This window comes from Pituophis catenifer, unplaced genomic scaffold, assembly GCF_029215685.1.
Source record: "Pituophis catenifer annectens isolate HBS135680 unplaced genomic scaffold, rPitCat1.0.hap2 SCAF_2, whole genome shotgun sequence".
In the NCBI taxonomy this organism is placed as follows: Eukaryota; Metazoa; Chordata; class Lepidosauria; order Squamata; family Colubridae; genus Pituophis; species Pituophis catenifer.
Window position 1 is genome coordinate 161,281,709 of NW_027256882.1, and position 18,161 is coordinate 161,299,869.

General features: G+C 41.2%; 1 protein-coding gene across 1 annotated transcript; it reads left to right on the forward strand.

The window, feature by feature from the left end:
• Positions 1-1,087: 1,087 nt before the first annotated feature.
• On the forward strand, positions 1,088-16,999 carry PRR13 (proline rich 13). The gene is made up of 4 exons (XM_070934936.1): positions 1,088-1,157; positions 10,173-10,212; positions 11,377-11,771; positions 15,502-16,999. Exons 2-4 carry the CDS (start codon positions 10,194-10,196, stop codon positions 15,544-15,546), a joined length of 459 nt encoding a protein of 152 aa, XP_070791037.1. The 5' UTR covers positions 1,088-1,157; positions 10,173-10,193; the 3' UTR covers positions 15,547-16,999.
• The last annotated feature ends 1,162 nt before the right edge of the window (positions 17,000-18,161 follow it).

Below are 18,161 nucleotides of genomic sequence, written 5' to 3' on the forward strand. Positions count from 1 at the left end.
GTTCATAGAAGAAAGAGCAACTAAGATGATCAAAGGCCTGGAGACTAAACCATTTGAAGAACAGCTGCAGGTTTTGGGTCTGGCTAGTCTAAAGAAAAGAATTAGGGGTAACATGATAGCAATATTCCAGTATTTGAAGGGCTGCAGTGGTGGGTTTCACTTATCTTTGCTACCGGTTCGCTCGCTCGTGCTCACTTCGCTCGCACACATGCCACTTGTGCGCATATGCAGAGCATATTTGATGACGTCCGGGAGGGTAGGCGGAGCCTCCCACCACCACTGCTATTAGTTTGCCTGAACCGGAACAAACCGGTAGCAACCCACCACTGAGGGGCTGCCACAAAGAAGAGGGGGTCAAATTATTCTCCAAAGCACCAGAGGGTAGGACAGGAAATAATGGTTGGAAACTGATCAGAGAGAAGCAATCGGGTATTAAGGAGAAACTTTCCAACAGTGAGGACAACTAACCAGTGGAAAGCTTGCCTTCAGAAATTGTGGATGTTCCATCACTGGAGGTTTTTAAGAAGAGACTGGACAATCATTTATCTGAGATTTCATAGGTTCTCATGCTTGAGCAGGGGGCTGGACTAGAAGACCTCCAAGATCCCTTACAACTCTATTCTATTCTATCCTGGAAGGAGGCAGTAATAAGCCATTTTAGTTAAGAAAACGACCATGCGTCAGTGATTTTAATGTTTAGAAAAGCAATGGATGCAAGTGAGGCCACAGTGGCTCTCGTTTCCCTCCTACCGGCCATCCCTCTGTTGGCTTTTGCAGTTTCAAACCTCTGCACTTTATAAAATGCCCTTTTCCCATTCACTTGCAAGTTCTATCTCAAAATTTGAACGGAAAGAGGTGCATATCCATTGAAAAACTTTAAACCGGACCACAGCTGTTTATAGCAGCAGAACCACCAACAATACTTCCCCTTATTACGCTGCTCCTTTCTACAACTCCTGCTCTAAAAGCTAGAAGAAGGCGGGGTGATGGAGACGCGACTTTTGACGGACATCACTTCGGACCAATGGAAAGTTTGGAAAGAAGCGCGGTGAGCCAATGGGACCGAGCAATTTGGAAATGGTGTCAGGTGCAAAGGGATCCAGGAAGTGATAGTTGGAGCAGTTAAGAGAGTGCTGCTGCAGGGAGAGGCGCTAAAGGTAGTTAACTCTTCTTTGGATGGGATTGTTTGTTTGGGATCGTCTTCTTTTCTGAAGGAAAATGGGTGTTGTTTCCGCTGTGGGTGTGGACATCAGAGACGACACATTTAGCCATGGCTAGTTTAAATCACCTTTTATTTAAGCTACTTGCTGGGTTCTCAAGACGTAGAATCAATAAACTAATTGCATGCATGGATTCACTTTGCACCTCTTGAGAACCCAGGAAGCAGCTTAAATAAAAAGTAGTTGAGACTGAAATGAGTTGGTGGTTAACGGCTTGGTTTTACCACCAGGTATATAACTGGGCACGGGTCTTGCACATTTAAATGGAAATGCAATTTTCGGGACATCCTTGCTGAGGCTAAATCCACCTCGGTTAATCTGCTGATCGAGTTGGATTTACCCTATTTTTACCTCTAAATTACAGTAATGGGATTGCCACGCCCAGAAAATGAAGTGTTGGCAACCCAGCACCTTTTTAGAAAGTAAAATTGGAGTCTTAGAGCTGTGTTTTTCAAACTTGGCAATTATAAGATGTGTGGACTTCAATTTCCAGAATTCCCCAGCAAAAGCATGCTGGGGGAGGAATTCTTGGAATTCAGGTCCGCACATCTTTAAATTGCCAAGGTTGAATAACACAGATTTAAAGCTATGGTCCATCTTTAAAACTAAAGAATACAGTTAGGTTATTAGTAATCATAAGCACACTAATATTTTAGAGCATTTAACTAATAATCCTGGTGATGAATTTTAGTAATCCATGCAGATGTGTGAGACTTGGAGTTACTATCTAATACAATCGTTTCATCCTAAAAGTGAGATTTTTAACTGATGAATCCTACTGGAAGTTCACTTACTATACCTTAGAACAGAGACGGGGAACTATAGCCCTTTTATGACTTGTGGACTTCAGCTCCCAGTATTCTTGAGCCAGTCATGCTGGCTCAGGAATTCTGGGGGTTGAAGTCCATAAGTCCTACAAGGGACGTAGTTCCCCATCCCTTCCTTCTAGTATCATAGATTCTTAAAGAGGCCTGTACTAAAATCCCAGGTGTTAGAAGAAGACTCACTGAGTTTATGTAGCTAAAATGATGTGAAAGAGGAATAATTTTGGAGTAACCTAAAAGCGAAAAAGTTACAAAAATTATTGGGAAATCCACTCCCACCTTGCTGAGCATGTTCAGCAAATGCAGGATGCTGGCTGCTGAAAATTGAGAGGAGGATGGCATGGAACAGCCTGGGAGTGGGTGGGCACAGCTGGCTGAGCTTTAGCAGGCATACTATATACACTGTCACGTGTTGTTTCTAGTGTTGTTTCTAGTTCCACTCGCTGTTGTTTAATGTCAACAATGTAAGTACATCCTGTGTAAAAGAGTATAGGGAGTCTGTGTTGGGCAAATAAGAGCAAGATATGAGAGAGTGGAAAAAGTAAAGGAGAGGAGACGTTAAAATTACACAATGAAGGAACGTGGGTCTGCAGAATCATAGATTGGAAGAGGCCATGAAGTGCTACAATCCCAATTAAAGCACCCCTACCAAAGCTATATAATTTCTACTTGAAGCCTTCCAATGAAGGATGTCTCCTCAATCATCTGGGTATTTAGACCCACTGTCAAACTGTTCGTATTGGTAGATTTTATTTTTCCCATGACAGTCAAACAAAATCTACCTTCCTATAGCTTAATGCAATTGTTTATGAACCTGTATTCTGGACCAATGGAGAATAAATCTTTCCTTCTTCTGTGAAATCTTTTCGGGTATTTGGTGCTATAATATTCCTTTTTCCTTCATAGGCTTTACTTTCCAATCTTCTAATTATCTTTGTTTCCCTTGTCTGAGATTGTCTTCTTGTCTGCATCTTTTTAAAGTGTAGAACTAGTAGTGTACAGATACTCCAGGTGGGATCTGACCAATCAAATTGATGATTATTTCTTGTAATTTGGAACCTATTTTTGTGGATGCAGCCTGAAACTGCATTTGCCCTTTTTTCTAGCCACACAGTAGTTGATTTACATTGAGCTGCCAAGCAATCACTATTCCAAGATTACATATAGCAGGGGTGTCAAACTTGAGGGCCACATCAGAGTTGTGTTTGACCTTGGGGGGCCGGGGTGGACATGGTCAAAGTGGGTGTGGCCATCTTGACATCATTTGTGTTGGGGGTGCCTGTGGTGACCCAAGTGCTCTGCGAGAGAAAATGGGCTCCCAAGTTCCGTTTTTGGCTGCGATGGCCTCGTGCAGAGGCACTGTGGGCCAAACCTTTGCTGCTTCCAGGGTGACCCCACGGGCTAGATTTGGCCGGTGGGCCTTGAGTTTGACACTCCTGTTCCAACACCTTGGATCCTAGGTGTTCCCAGGTCTTTGGAAATGATTAAAATGTCACAATCTGATGCCTTCTGTCAGTTACCGTGTTTCCCTGAAAATACAACCCATCCCGAAAATAAGCCCAAGCCTAATTTTGGGAGGTGGGCTAATGTATGCCCTACCCCCAAAATAAGCTCTAGTGAAAATGTGCATCTGCAAGGCTCCCCTTTGAAAGGAGGATTGGCAGGGAAACCCACCCCCCCCCGTCACAATTTTATTTTGCTTGAGATGCGGGAGAGGGAGAAAGATCAGAAGCAGGCAGGTTGAGGAAAACTCTTTCAGAAAGTGATTTCCGGGTGTGGGGGGTGGATTTTTGTGCCAATCCTCCTTTCAAAGGGGAGCCTTGCAGACGCATATCCAAACTGCTCCCTCCATGGCTTCAAAGCCTCTAGCCTTGCAATCCTGCAAGGGAGATGTTTGCTCCGAAGCTACGGCAGAGCATTGCACTGGGAGGCCTCCACGGGTAAGATTGAGTTGCGTGTCTTGCTCCAGCGAGAGGGGTACAGGCTGGGGGCTTGGGGGCCAGGGAAGGTGGGGTTTAGGGGTACAAAGGAAGAAGGGGCGATCTCCCCCCCTCCTCTGTCCTGCTGCAGAGCCGCCATGGAGCTCACTCAGGGCAGCGCAACCACTGGCGAAGGGCGTCCTGGCAGGCCGGTGGCGGAGAGCAAAGCAGCCATAGGGCAAAGAGCCCCTGCGAGGGCAGCAGCAGCGCGTGCAGCAGGCCCAGCAGCCGGATAGAGGCGGGGGAGGGAGCCTATTCTGATAGGCTGCATGGCTTTCTGTCTCATCGTATCAACAGCCTGTGCAACACCGGAGCTCCAGGCCAGACAAAGTGCAAACCATGCTCGCCGCCTGCTCCATAGCCACAAGATGAGCTGTGGAAGAGAGGGGTCCTCAGCTGCGAGGTTGCCTGGCACCCAGAGAGTGTGGGAAGGGCTGGGGCTAATGAGTGCACCGGAAACATCTCCTGGCGCCCGGAGAGACAGAAATCCTGGCCCTTGCTGGATCAGCTGATCTGCAGGCCACGATTAAGGGGCCCAGCAGCCATGAGGTGACTGCACTCACGGCTTCCAGCACCTCAAAAAAATTAAGACACCCCCAAAAAGAAGCACTAGACCAGTGGGTCTCAACCTTCCTAATGCCGCGACCCTTTAATACAGTTCCTCATGTTGTGGTGACCCCCAACCATAAAATTATTCCTAAGACCATTGAAAATATGTGTTTTCCAATGGTCTTAGGCGACCCCTGTGAAAGGGTTGTTCGACTCCCAAAGGGGTCCCGACCCACAGGTTGAGAACCACTGCACTAGATGTTTTTTTGGGGGGGGGGGGTCAAAAGAAAATAAGACCAGAACTTTCTTTCCCCTAGTGTTTCTGTTTGTCCAGTAAGATCTGACGTAGGCATATTTGTTTATTATTAATCAAATTTTTATGGCTGCCCATCTCATGGAACTTGACTCTGGGCAGCGTGCAACAATCTCTCAAGATAAATATAAAATAATGATTACCTAAAATCATTACAGTTAGTTATTAAGAAACATTAACAACTACAAAAGTAGAAGTAAACAAGAAAAGGAAAATAATTGGAAGGATATCACTAATTGGCCACCTCACAAGTTCACTCATCCCTTGAGGTCCTCAGATCCCATCCTTAAAACAGCATCATCTGATGGAATCCCAGCAATCTGTCTTCTCTGTCGTGGACCTTATCCCCAACCCTCTCATCCTTTGAGCCTTGAAGATCTGGGCCTTTCCCCAGGGGCTGGGTTAGGAAATACTTGTAGATGCTGCTAGGTTTTTTTTATTAGTTTGCTATCCCCAAGTTTTTGCTTTCTTACGGCTTTTGCTATACTGAATTTGACAAAGCAGACCACAGCCTACTTCTTGGTAAGAAAATACAGACAGCGTCACCACCAGATGGATTTGCAATTGGCTGACCAACTGCACTCAACATGTAGTCCTCAAAGGAACTGCATCTACATGGAGGGAAGCATGGAGAGGGGTACCTCAAGAGCACTGGGCCCAGTGCTCTTCAACATCTTCATAAATGATCTAAATGAGGGGATGGAAGGAGAACTCATTAAATTTGTACACGATACCAAGCTGGGGGCAGGAAATAGCCAGCACTATGGAAGATAGGCTCAACATCGAGAAGGATCTTTTCAGACTTGATATTGGTCCCTCTCCAAAAAGATACAGTTCAATGGTGAGAAAAGTAAGGTCCTGCACTTAGACAGGGAAAGGCAAATGCATAAGTATAGGTATATATTATAGATAATACCTGGCTCAACAATAGTGATTGTGAGAGGGGTCTATAAGTCCTAGTGGACTATTACATTATGAACCAGCAGTGTGCTGCAGCTGTCAAAAAAATAAAATAAAGCCAGTGCAGTCCTAGGCTGCAACAACAGACAAGGAGTGATAGAATTGCTTTACACCATGCTGAGACCACACTTGGAATATTGCAACCAGTTCTTGTCATCACGATGCAAAAAAAAAGTTGAGAACCTGGAAAGTGTGTAGAGAAAAGGAACAAAGATGATAAAGCATCTGGAGGCTAAACCATATGACAAATGGTTGAGGGACTAGGTATGTCTAGCCTATTGACGAGAAGGATTGAGGGGAACGTACGTAATTTCTGTCTTCTAATATTTGGGCTTTCAAAAAGAGGGGATTGACTTACTCTCTAGGGCTGTGATGGTGAACCTGTGGCACGTGTGCCAGAGGTGGCATGCAGAGTCCTCTCTGATGCCCCAGTTCAGCTCTGCTGCAAATGCCCGCATGCCTCCCACCAGCCAGCTGGTCTTCGGGTCTCTGCTGCGCATATGCAGGGGGTGGGGCACATGCGAGGGGGCTGAGAGTGGGGGCGGATGCATGTGGGGGGACGTACACAGGGATCAGGGCGCATGCATGGGGGCCATGCATGCATTGCATTTTGGGAGTTCGTGCACGCACACGCGCATTCGCACACGAGCATGTGCACTTCGGGCACTCGGTCCGGAAAAGGTTAGCCATCACTGCTCTAGGGTCTCAAAGGGCAGGACAAGAAGTAATGGGTGGAAGCTTGATAAAGAGAGATCCAACCTAGAAGTAAAGACAAATTTTCTGACAATGAGAGCAATTAATTGGTGGAATAGCTTGCCTCCTGGAGTTATGGGTGCTCCATCACTATAGGTTTTCCAAAATAGATTGGACAACCATTTGACTGGGATGATATAAGACTCCTGCCTTGAGCAGGGAGTTGGACTAGAAGACTTCCGAACTACCTTCCAGCCCCTATGAATCTATGATTCTATGTTTGTTATGAATATTGATTATTTATTTGTATGCCATCAAGAGCTGTGATGAGAAAGGTGGCTTTTAAATGTGATTAATAAATAAACATTTCAGATACAAATCATACTTAAAAACAGTGTCTTGGACAAAGCCTTCAATTCAGAACACAGATGAGCTAGTTTGTGTGCTAGGCATTTCCCTTGTTAACATCCTGCCTTAAACAAGCCTTATCTTTTCATTCTCTCAACATAACTTGTTGCATCATGAAGGGATAATGTTAGTTTTAATAATGGCGGAAGAGCGATTGAGATGATGTAGATAAAGCCTTTTCTTTTTCAGCACTATAGACTTGCTGCTTCCTTAGCTGCAAAGAATTAGTTAAGTGACCTGCAACATTTGGGGGGTTGTGGGGTTGTGCACATGGTCCTTTAGAGCCCAAATGCCTACAATAGCAGCGGTACAAATGTTCATAGAGAAAAAATGTATACATTAACAATGACCATTTCAGGGGGCGTAGTGTATTTCAATGCAGAAATTGCTGGTGAGGGAATCGTCCTGCCTGCGAGGATGAGGATTTGTTAGAATGGCATTTGCAGTCAGTTCCTCCCTATAGCAAGACTTTAAGGAGTTTGCATAAGAAGCAAATTGTAATGGAGGATCTAAATATATTTGGCAGGAAAATTGTTAACCTTTCTGGATTCAGTAAGTGAAAAAGAGTGGGGCTTTTTATCCTGCCTCAGTCTAATGCAGAGTAATTTATGTAGCTTTCTTGGCCAGGTTTCAGTCATGTATTCTTTTAGTCTAATTGCAATAACAAAAATTGATTTGCTTTGATGGAGATGTATTGGTCGATGCGTGTTCCCATCATTTGGTCTTGGAACATTAAAACCTTAAAACCGGAGGATGCTAATTCTAACTTGTCCTTTTAAACGTTGTTTTGAGTATACATGAGCGCGATTAGAAATGAAAAGCTGTAATATTTATTCTGGAATTGTAAGGACATTGTTGAAAGAAGGTAGCATGTTGTATTTAAACCATTTCAGGGATACCTTAAGGACTTCAGGGCAAAAAGGAATTCTAAACATTGAAATAATATATTTCTTGCCCTGAATGTTCAGTCCAATATTAAATGTTTTAATCTCACTTAGATAACACGCCAATGCTAGGATTTCTAAAATGGTTTAAAAAAAGGAAAGGAAAGAGAAAGAAAACAAAAGTATGTAGATATGCTAATGGGGAATATAAGAAATAATGTTTCATGGCCCCTTGAGATGAAAAAGGGTGTGGGTGAGAAAAAAAAAAAGGTAATGGTTCTTGCTGAGGGAAAGATATGATATAATGTGTTTAGGAAGAAAAAAAGGCAACAAATATACTCAAAGAATAAGGAATGGATTAGAAAAAGACAGGAAAATGTCGAGTGTTTGTGTAAAAATAAAAGAATTGTTTTCAAAGTGGATGAAAATGGCTAAGGAAGGAACCTTTAGCAGAGACAATGGAACTAAAAACAAAAGTGCTGAACTTATTTTATTTAAGTGATTATTTTATATCAGGCCTTTCATTCACCAAATCAATGTGTCATCTTCTTCCTCTTTTTTCCTCACAATAATAATTATGTGGGGAAAGTTCGGCAGAGAGAGAGAGAGAGAGACCCAATTTAAATATAATGAGGGGGAAGTATGATGGTGTCTTTTAGAAATAAGTTTGGGAATGCTAGTGAGATGTCAATAGCGGAGTTGAAATGTACATTGTAAATGTTTGGGTTTGAGGAAAAGTTATTTTAAACAAATCTTGGTGCTGTGAATTTGTTGAACAAGACTGCAGGTGTAGATGGTATAGATAAAACAATGTTTAGATATGAAATTATGTGTATGGAATGGCTTGGGCATATAGTTTAAAATGTCACTGAAGAATGCCATCATTGTTCTCCTGTACTAAACCGTAGGAAAGAAGAGTGAATTCAGAAAGCAGAGTTTAATCAATGTACTTGGCAAGGTGTTTGACAGAAACGGTTCAAGAGGAACAATGAACAAAATGTGGGAAGTGTTCTGCAACTTTATGCCAGAAAGTTTGCAAACTGTCCGATAAAGTTTATTACATGTTTTTGTTTTGATTCAGAAAAAGCATATAATAAAACGAGTAGACTTGATTTGAATTATGGAACATACAAAACAGTTGAAAATGGAATATGGATTTAAAAATAACTGGATCTGACTGAAAATGGAGTGAATAATTGCAAGTTATACATAATTGGCAAACCCCAGAGCAAGTGGTGAATTTGTATATCTTGGTGGAAACTTGCCAAAGATGGGAAAATGACAAGCAACATCAATGGGGGAGGCTAGATCTGCTTAACAACCACATGGTTCATTTAACAACTGCAGCGAATCGCTTAACAAACATGGCTTAAAAAGATCATAAATCAGGCATGACTCAACTTACTTAGCAACAGAAATTTCGGTCCCAATTGTGGTTGTAAATCGAGGACTGCCTGTCTATGAAGGAAGTGTGAAAACAGAGAAAGTTGTGGCTGAAGGAGACCCCGAAAAGAGCAAAAGGTAATGTGGTGCATGAGCTTAGTGGAAGCAAATATGGTTTCAATGATAGAAAAGTAGAAAAGGCTATATAATAAATGGTGTTTGTAAAACTATGTTTAGATTGCTCTTTTTTGTTATCACCTGTCTTTAATTTCTTTTGTTCACTACAACTTGATATTTTTCTGCATTTTGCATAGCCTGATTTATCTGAAAAGGGAATAAAACATGGGTAGTTTCTCAAAATTCAAAATGTTTCTTTTTTTATAATTCTTCAAACCTATTGAGAGTTTGGTATGAAACATGAATATTAGAAAACTTCATCTCATTTTTTTAAAAAACTGCTTTCTTGTATTTGGGTGTATTTTCTATCCTGCTGTGAAGGATATTGTTTAAATCGGTATGAGTAAGAACTACAAATACTAAAAAATATATTTGAAAAGATATGTCAAGAATCCTGAAATTCACACTGTGCTGTTTTCCCAAATTACTCCTTGCTGAATGTATACATCATGTTTTTATACTAGGAGGTGGGTGGGTGCGGGTGGGAGGAGGTTCTTAATAAGATGTGTGAAATCAACCATGATTGTTTATAACTCATGATTTATGGTTTGGCTTTATAAATGAAACAGGCCACTATAATTTGTTCCAAACCGTGATGAAAACAAACGATGTATATCTAAAATACATAGATATACACCTGCCATGTGCAACCTGACCTTGGAGAAAGATTGAATGGAAAAGAGCTTCATTGCATCTTTCACTATGGCTGGTTTGTCCAGTACTGATGGCCTTCTAATTTTACATTGTTGGTCTTACTTGTGTCTTCTCCCTTCAATTGGCAGATTGTTCTCTTGTGAAGGACCATGTGGGATCCCAATGCAGGTAAAAAGGGAAGGCGATTTAATGGGAATTGCTAAAATACTTCTCTAAAAGCACAAATTGAGTACAGTGTGTCATTGCCTATTAAATCTTTCTGGGCAAGTAGTTGGCCTTGTGACTGGAGGCTTTAATGGAGACCAGCATTTGGCAGCTACCCATAAAGGTTTGGAATGCAGGATCCTTGCTGAATTAATACATTTGTTGCCATGGTCTCTCTGTCTTTCTGTTTCCCCCCCCTCCCCTCCCCTGTAATGCCTTAAATGCCATTTTGTTGATGTCTCCTAACATTGTCAATGTAACAGCATTAGCACACTGGTGGCAAAAGTCTTGCAAATTTCCTGTGGAAAGGAAATCTGTCCAGAAGCAACTCTGCAGGCATTTATGGCCGGTTGCAATTAACTTCAGCCAGCCCACTTCCTGCAGCCGAATTAGACTGTCTCCAGTAATCTATGGAAGAACTTCCTGTGTGTTTTCCTTACCGCTGCCTGCCAGATACACTTCACAGTTGGCTCATTTGGATTTTTCCTTTTAAGAGACATGCTTAAGGTTGAAACGCAGAAACACGGAGGAATCCTTTTTCGTGGTCTCCCAGACATGCACCCTGAATTTGCCCTAAGAGATGGAATTTAGGATAACCTGATTTTCTAATGGGGTGCTTGCTTTCAGATTCGGTTATCTTTGGATAAATTCTATTTACAAAAAAAAACACCCACGCCAAAGCATCTTTATGATGTTGCTCAAAGAGCAAAAATGTTCGCAATTGCCATTGGGTGAGAATCTGCTGGATTGAGAGGTTTTACGATTATCACTGAGCACACTATAAAATTGTGGGGAAATAGGAGCTGGTGCTATTTGCATCCATCATGAGTCGAGGATGATAACTAACTAGCCTTTCCCAGTCTGATCTTAATCTAAGTATATTGGGTTTTCTCACAACGGTCAGACAGTGTCATGGAATACACCAGTTTAGCAGCATTCTGGGTGTAGCAGGTTAGGAAGGAATTGAGTTTTGCATAGAATACGCGCTTGTCTAAAGCTACAAAATATAACCAGGAAATTCTGTGAGCAAATTAGCCCTTCATTGATAGGCATTCTACAAAGATGGCTACGGCTGGATTTGTTTCACCAAGTAGCAGATCTATTGTTTCTTCTTACCTTCCATTTTAGGGCAGCCAGGTGTCTTCCCTGGAGCAGCACATCCCCCCAACCCTTCCTATCCAGGTGGCTTCAATCCTGCATACCCACCTCCTGTGAACCCTGCATTCCCTCCAGTACCTATCCCTGCTGGCCCCTGCCCTGTTCCCCCAGTAGGGATCCCAGGGCAACCTGCCTATCCCCCAGGCCATCCCATTCAGCCCCCATATCCTGGTCATCAGCCTATCCTGCCTGGTGGTCCTTTGCCCCCACCTGTTCCTGGGATGCCGGGAGGAATAGGAGTCAATCCATTGCTGCCCGGGGCTGCTGCTGCGGGTGTCTACGTGATGGACAAGAAAGCTGCTAAAAAGATGAAAAAGAAGATGAAGAAGGCACACAAGATGCATAAACAACACAAACACCACAAGGTGCATGGAAAGATCAGTAGAGAGTGGGATGGCAAACCTAGGCTGTACAGGTAGTCCTCGGTTTATGACCACAATTGAGCCAAATTTTCTGTTGCTAAAAGCGAGCTTTGCCCCCATTTTATGACCTTTCTTGCCACAGTTGTTAAGTGAATCACTGCAGTTAGTAACACAGTTGTTAAGTGAATCTGGCTTCCCCATCGACTTTGCTTCTCAGAAGGTCGCAAAAGGTGATCATATGACCCCAGCACACTGCAACCGTGGGGATGCTGCAAAGGTCATAAGTGTGAAAAACGACCATGTCACTTTTTTCCAGTGTCGTCGTAATTTCAAACGGTCACTAAAAGAACTGTTGTAAGCCGAGGACTATCCGTTATTAGGAATCAGGGTGGATAAAAATCAATGATTTTTTTAAAAAAATCAAAAAAATCAGATTTTTTTTATTTAAATTGGATTTTTTTTATTTTTATCGAATTTATTTTAATAAACTTTTGGGGTAAAAATCTATCGTAGGATAGTTTTCTATTTAAGATACATAAATAATTTATTCAGCATGAAATGGAGCTTAGTTATGTAGCATGAGGCTGTATATTCTGCAACACTGGGACTATCGGTGGGTCAAAGGAGTAGCAGAGATGACAGTTGCTCTTTAAAAATTATGATTTAAATCGAGTTGATTTAAATCAAGCCTTTTTACTAGTGATTTAAATCATGATTTAAATTGTGATTTAAATTAACTCGATTTAAATCAAATCCACCCTGTTAGGAATTATGATTTATTTCCAACTGCTGCCAAAGTAGATTTTGTTGCAAATCTGTACCTTCCGTTTTCTGAAAATCTCAAAGGCTGTTTGACTTGGATCCATATTTGGAATCTAGGGTTAATTCCTTGGTGGTGGAGGAAGAGGAGGAAGAGGAGGAGGAGGAACAGAGGAACTTGTTGTTTTGGGGATGGGGAGAGGGGAAGCATTGCTCAATGAGATTTGATTCCCAATTTACACTGGCTATGCATGAAGGAACGTTTCAGAAGCAGTCAATGTACCAATTAGCACAGAAGTGACAATCTGAAACAGAGGCTGCTTTTGTTGTTCTGGCTGCGTTCCAAATAACTGATCAACACCATTGATGTTGGCTGAAGAGAGCTCCATGTGCAGTTATCAGCATTTGGATTGGGAGGGGCGGGCTATTCACGTCTTACTGATTGGGGTCTCTTGTTCCATGTCTAATAACTAGAGACCCGCATAGGGCAATGTTGAAAAGCCCACATTTATTTTACTCGACATCGACCGGCCATTCCCCCCACACACCCCCAAGCACATTTTTACAATCAAAGGACTACAGTTTTGCTTTTTGGGGGAAAAAAATAATAAAATTAACTTAATATGATTATGTTCACTCATCAGATCCATATAGCCACACGGAATGCAAATACATCTTCTAAAGTTCTCTTTTAAAACTCTACTTTCCGGGTTGGTGTGCACTATAAAACTAGAAAAGGAATAACACTTCATTCTAGGGGAAAAAAAAGATAAACAGTTATGTTATTTATTAATAATTAGCAGAGAAGACACCTAGAAAGGTCCTAGTTAAAAACAAAGAACGATCTGATCAGACCTAGGTACGAACTCAGGTTTGAGCCTACACTCTGGAGATAAGAACAATCATCAGTATTTTTTCTGTTCATATGGTATGTATAAATTGTTATCTGACAGCCCTGTTTAAAGTCACCCATATTTTTTTAAAGAGAGTGATGGGCTTGGACATTATTTGTTGGGCCTCTGTGAGAAATGTTCAAAATATCCGGAGGATCAAATTGCTTAGATTTGCTTGGAGTTTGCCACCACCAGCTGGATATCTCGTAGTGAGATTATTGAAACCTTGTCTAATTAAAGTTACCCAAGAGGAGTTTGAGTTTCTTAATCCTGCGTGAGCTGCACTGGCTCCCGGTGGTCTTCCGGGTGCGCTTCAAGGTGTTGGTTATCACCTTTAAAGCTCTCCATGGCATAGGGCCTAGCTATCTTCGAGACCGCCTGCTGCTACCGACGACCTCCCAGCGACCCGTGCGCTCCCACAGAGAGGGCCTCCTCAGGGTGCCATCAGCCAAACAATGTAGGCTGGTGACCCCAGGGGGAGGGCCTTCTCTGTGGGGGCTCCCACCCTCTGGAATCAGTTGCCCCCAGAGATAAGGAGAATCCAAGACCTCAGTGCCTTCCGCCGTGCCCTTAAAACCCACTTTTTCCAGCAAGCTGGGCTGGCTTAAGAAGAAATTTTTAAATTTTTTAAATGTTTTAATTGGTTTGTGATTTTTAAATTTTTGGGCCAAATTTATATATATTTTAATTGTTCTTAATATTTGTTTTTCATGTTCTTAATTCTGGCTGTGCACCGCCCTGAGTCCTTAGGGAGAAGGGCGGTATATAAATTGAAAAATAAATAAATAAATAAAATCCTAATCTCTCTCTCTCTCCCTCCCTCTCTTAATTCTTAATTGTTATTGGGACCACAGGGGTCTTTCTCAATCATGGTCTGCTTCTTTGAAACAGCATTCCACCCATGTCCCAAATTAGACTGGGTTGATTCAAGAACATCAACGAGCTGTGGACCAGATTTTTCTAAAGCCTCCAGATTTAGAACAGATGAGAGAGTGTCGCTCAACTAGATCTATCAACCATCCACCAGCAGTACCACCATCTTGCCATGATTAAACTTCTATTAATTTACCTTAGGGTCCGATTTAGAACAGCCACTCCATTTTGTACCTAGATTAGATGCAAAGAAGAGAAAAAGCTAGATATTTTGTTCATGTTCATATTGATAGTATTTCAGGTTGCATCCCTGTATTACGTCCCTTAGTTATTTCTGCAGATGGAGAATGGCTTGGCTACTGCTGGCCTATAGATCTCTTCCATAGTAGAGTTGGAAAAAAATGAAGGTGAAGGCTATGAAATATATGTAGGACTGGCAGAAGAAATTTGTTGGGATAAAAAAACTCTGCAGGGAATAGACACAATCCAGAATATGTGAAATAGGCTTCACCATCACCAAACTCTTCCATAATAATTACCTTGCTTCTTATACCACTGCGAATCTGTGCTTTATTCTTTTGCCATTCTGTCAAGCTGTCCAGAAAACATATTGTTGGATGGCCATATAAATGAATTCAGTTCCACAAGTACGACTGAGACCCTGCAAAATAGCTTTCTGCTCTATTTAGCATTAATGTGACTTGTAGAAGTGCAAGGAATTAATGGGAGTTTGAAATTTATTTTAGTTTTTTAAAATTTATTATTTGTATAAGTAACTCAAGCTGTCAAATGTGCCTTATACTTCTCTGTCCTCTTTTCCCCCACAAGAAGAACCTGTGAGTTGGGCTGAGGAGAGTGACTAACCCAAAGTCACCAGATTTTATGCCTATGGCAGGACTAGAACTCAAGTCTCCTGGTTTCTAGCCTGATGCCTTAAAGACTAAATGAAACCTTAAGATTTTTTTTCTCTTGCAATCTTTGCTTGTAAAAAATCTGCTCTACTTTTAATGTACAAAGAGTGAGATGTTGTTGTTCAAATACTCAGCCTCCCACCCCAGATATCTAGAATGTGGGTAGTAGTGGTGGTAATCAGAAAGGCGAAGTGGTCTGTAAAACAGCAAACCTGCATACATGAAAATAATTTTAGCTGTTCTATGTCATAATTATCCACACTTGACCATTGAAAACTTTCCTTTTTTTTCCCCCAGCACTCCTCCTCTTCCTCCTCTTCCAGCAGCAGTGACTCTGACTGACGTGTCTCCCTACATTCCAGCTGCATCGTTTTCCACCATGGCTGATCCTTGCACTGCTCTTCCTGCATTCATAGAAAATTCACTAGATTGGTTACTAGATAAAAATGACATCTGCTTGCTTTTTGTCTGCCCTCCAAGATGGCCAGGCATCAAGCTTATTCATAGGACTGGTGCCGCTGATTAGCCAGCCTGCTGTGATCGACTATTTGGGAGGCTAGACCACTATTGGGCTCCAAAGCAGTATATCTGCACCTGTTGGCAATTGTGATTATACATTTCTGCAGACAATCAAATCATCTCCTGGCGCTCCAGATGTTTTATTGGGAACCAATCAAATGATTATTTTCAGGTTGGTTGGGAGGTCCAAATCCACCCAAGTGCTTTTAAAAATTATCCTTCACCAAAGTAGTTCTTGAATGTTCATGTAGTCGTGCCTGGAAAAGGGACAAAAAAGGAGAGATTTGCTCGATATTTTAACTGCATTTGGAAAGTTGCTTATTTAATATAAACTAGAATAATCCACTTTCACAAAATGTGCTGAATCAGGGATAATGGCATAACTGTATGCACGCAGAAATTCATTGTGAGATTTCCTTCTCTCTGCCACTCAGAAATATACATATGTTCATGTATTTATGGCATATTTTAGTAAACTTAATTTCTTCAGAATACAAACATTTTGGTGGCTCATGGTTTGCTTCATTGAAACACTTTGTTCACGGCTATAATCTTAGTTTGCTTGAAATTTGTATTTAATTTGTGATAACAGTATCTTAGTAAATTGCTCCAGGGTATTGAAAGATCATGCTACATACGTATTGCATAATATGTTCCAAACTTCTGCATTTGGAAGAAGCATTTTCTCATTCATCAGTTCAACATTGCTGATGCCCCATTTAAACTGGCTGCTTATATAATACATAGATGTGTTTCTAAAATGAAAGGAGAAGATTGCAGTTAGCCAGTTTTTAAAGAGAAACAACCACATCATTACACAGCATGGCACAATTTGAGATCTGCATTGGATTTCCAATAACCTTGATTGGGGATTCAAAAGCCCCTCCAGAAGTACCCACCAAAGTATAGCATTTAATGGGACAAAAAATACATAAAATATATTGGAAGTAACTTTAGTAATTGTGTTTAATCATCAGGTTTAAGTAAAGGGATTAGTGTGTAAATCAAAGCACTTTTTATTGTGTACATTTTGTGTCTTGTAATGCATGTCAGAAAGACTGAACAAAAATTGCACAATTATCATTCCTGAAAATTATGTACCCCTAAGTTGCACAATGCCTATGATGTTAAACTTAAAAGTATCATGTCTTGTTCGAAATGTTGTGTTCTATTTTACAGAGTCTTTTTCTGGCCAATGATAATAATTACAAGTCTGATTTTTGCTTGTCCTAACCTTGCTTCTCCCTTGATAAAAGATTTTGGCTTTAATGCTCAACCTGAATTGTAGTGTGTTATTTTATATGTACAAAATTAAACTCCAGAAAAGAATCAAAATCAAATTAGTGTTTGTAAAATGTATCTTAACAAATGCTCTTCTGTTCTTGGCTTGAAGTTCATGTCAATGCCTTTTTGGCATTATCTTCCAGAATGCAATTAAACCAAGAATTGTCTGAAGGGACCTTGGAGGTCTTCTAGTCCAACTCTCTGTTCAAGCAGGAGACCCTATACCATTTCAGATAGGCGGCTGTCCACTATCCAGTCTTTTCTTAAAAACCTCCTGTGATGAATAACTTACAACTTCTGAAAGGAAGCTATTCTACTGGTTAATTGTTCTCACTGTTAGGAAGTTTCTCGTTAATTCCAGGTTGCTTCTCTCCTTGATTAATTTCCATCCATTGTTTCTTATCCTGCCTTCTGGTGAATTCTGCTAGCTCAGAATCCAATTAAAGCTGGGGCAAGCAGTATTTTTATGGCTGGGATAGAACAAGTTCACTTATAGGTAATCCTCGGCTTGTGACTACAATTGAGACTGGATCTTCTATCACTAAATAATGTGGTGTTTAAGTGAGTTGTGTTTGATTTAAGATCTTTTTTTGCCAAGGTCTTAAATGAATCCAGCTTCGCCCTTTGACTTTGCAAATGGCGAATTTCACAAATATGTGACTTCAGGATGCTGCAACCCATTGTATATACATGCTGCTCGGCAAGTGTGTGGGTTTTGATCATGTGACCATGGAGACACCGCAAAAGTGTAAGGGTTGGTTACAAGTCACTTTTTTCAGCGCTATTGTAACGTTGAAAAAAATGGTCATAAGTTGAGGACTACATATATTTATTTTTCATCTGTTATTGGCTGTAGGAGAGAAGCAGTAATGGTACTGGAACGATTACAGCTATAATTTTCAGTCCCTTTGGACTATGTGTGGCTTTTAAAAAATAAAATATATCGAACCTACCGAAGGGCTTAATGCCCCATTTCACTGCTTTTATTTTTCACACACAACTTCCAAATCACACCATTTTGGTTTGGAGCTTGTGCTTCTGAAATTTTACATCCGTTTTGGAAAGGCTCTGGGTCTCAAAAAGGGATTGGACCCTGTATGGCTCAAGGACTGAAAACTGCCTACTCTTTTTTTTTTTTTTTAATTTGATTTATA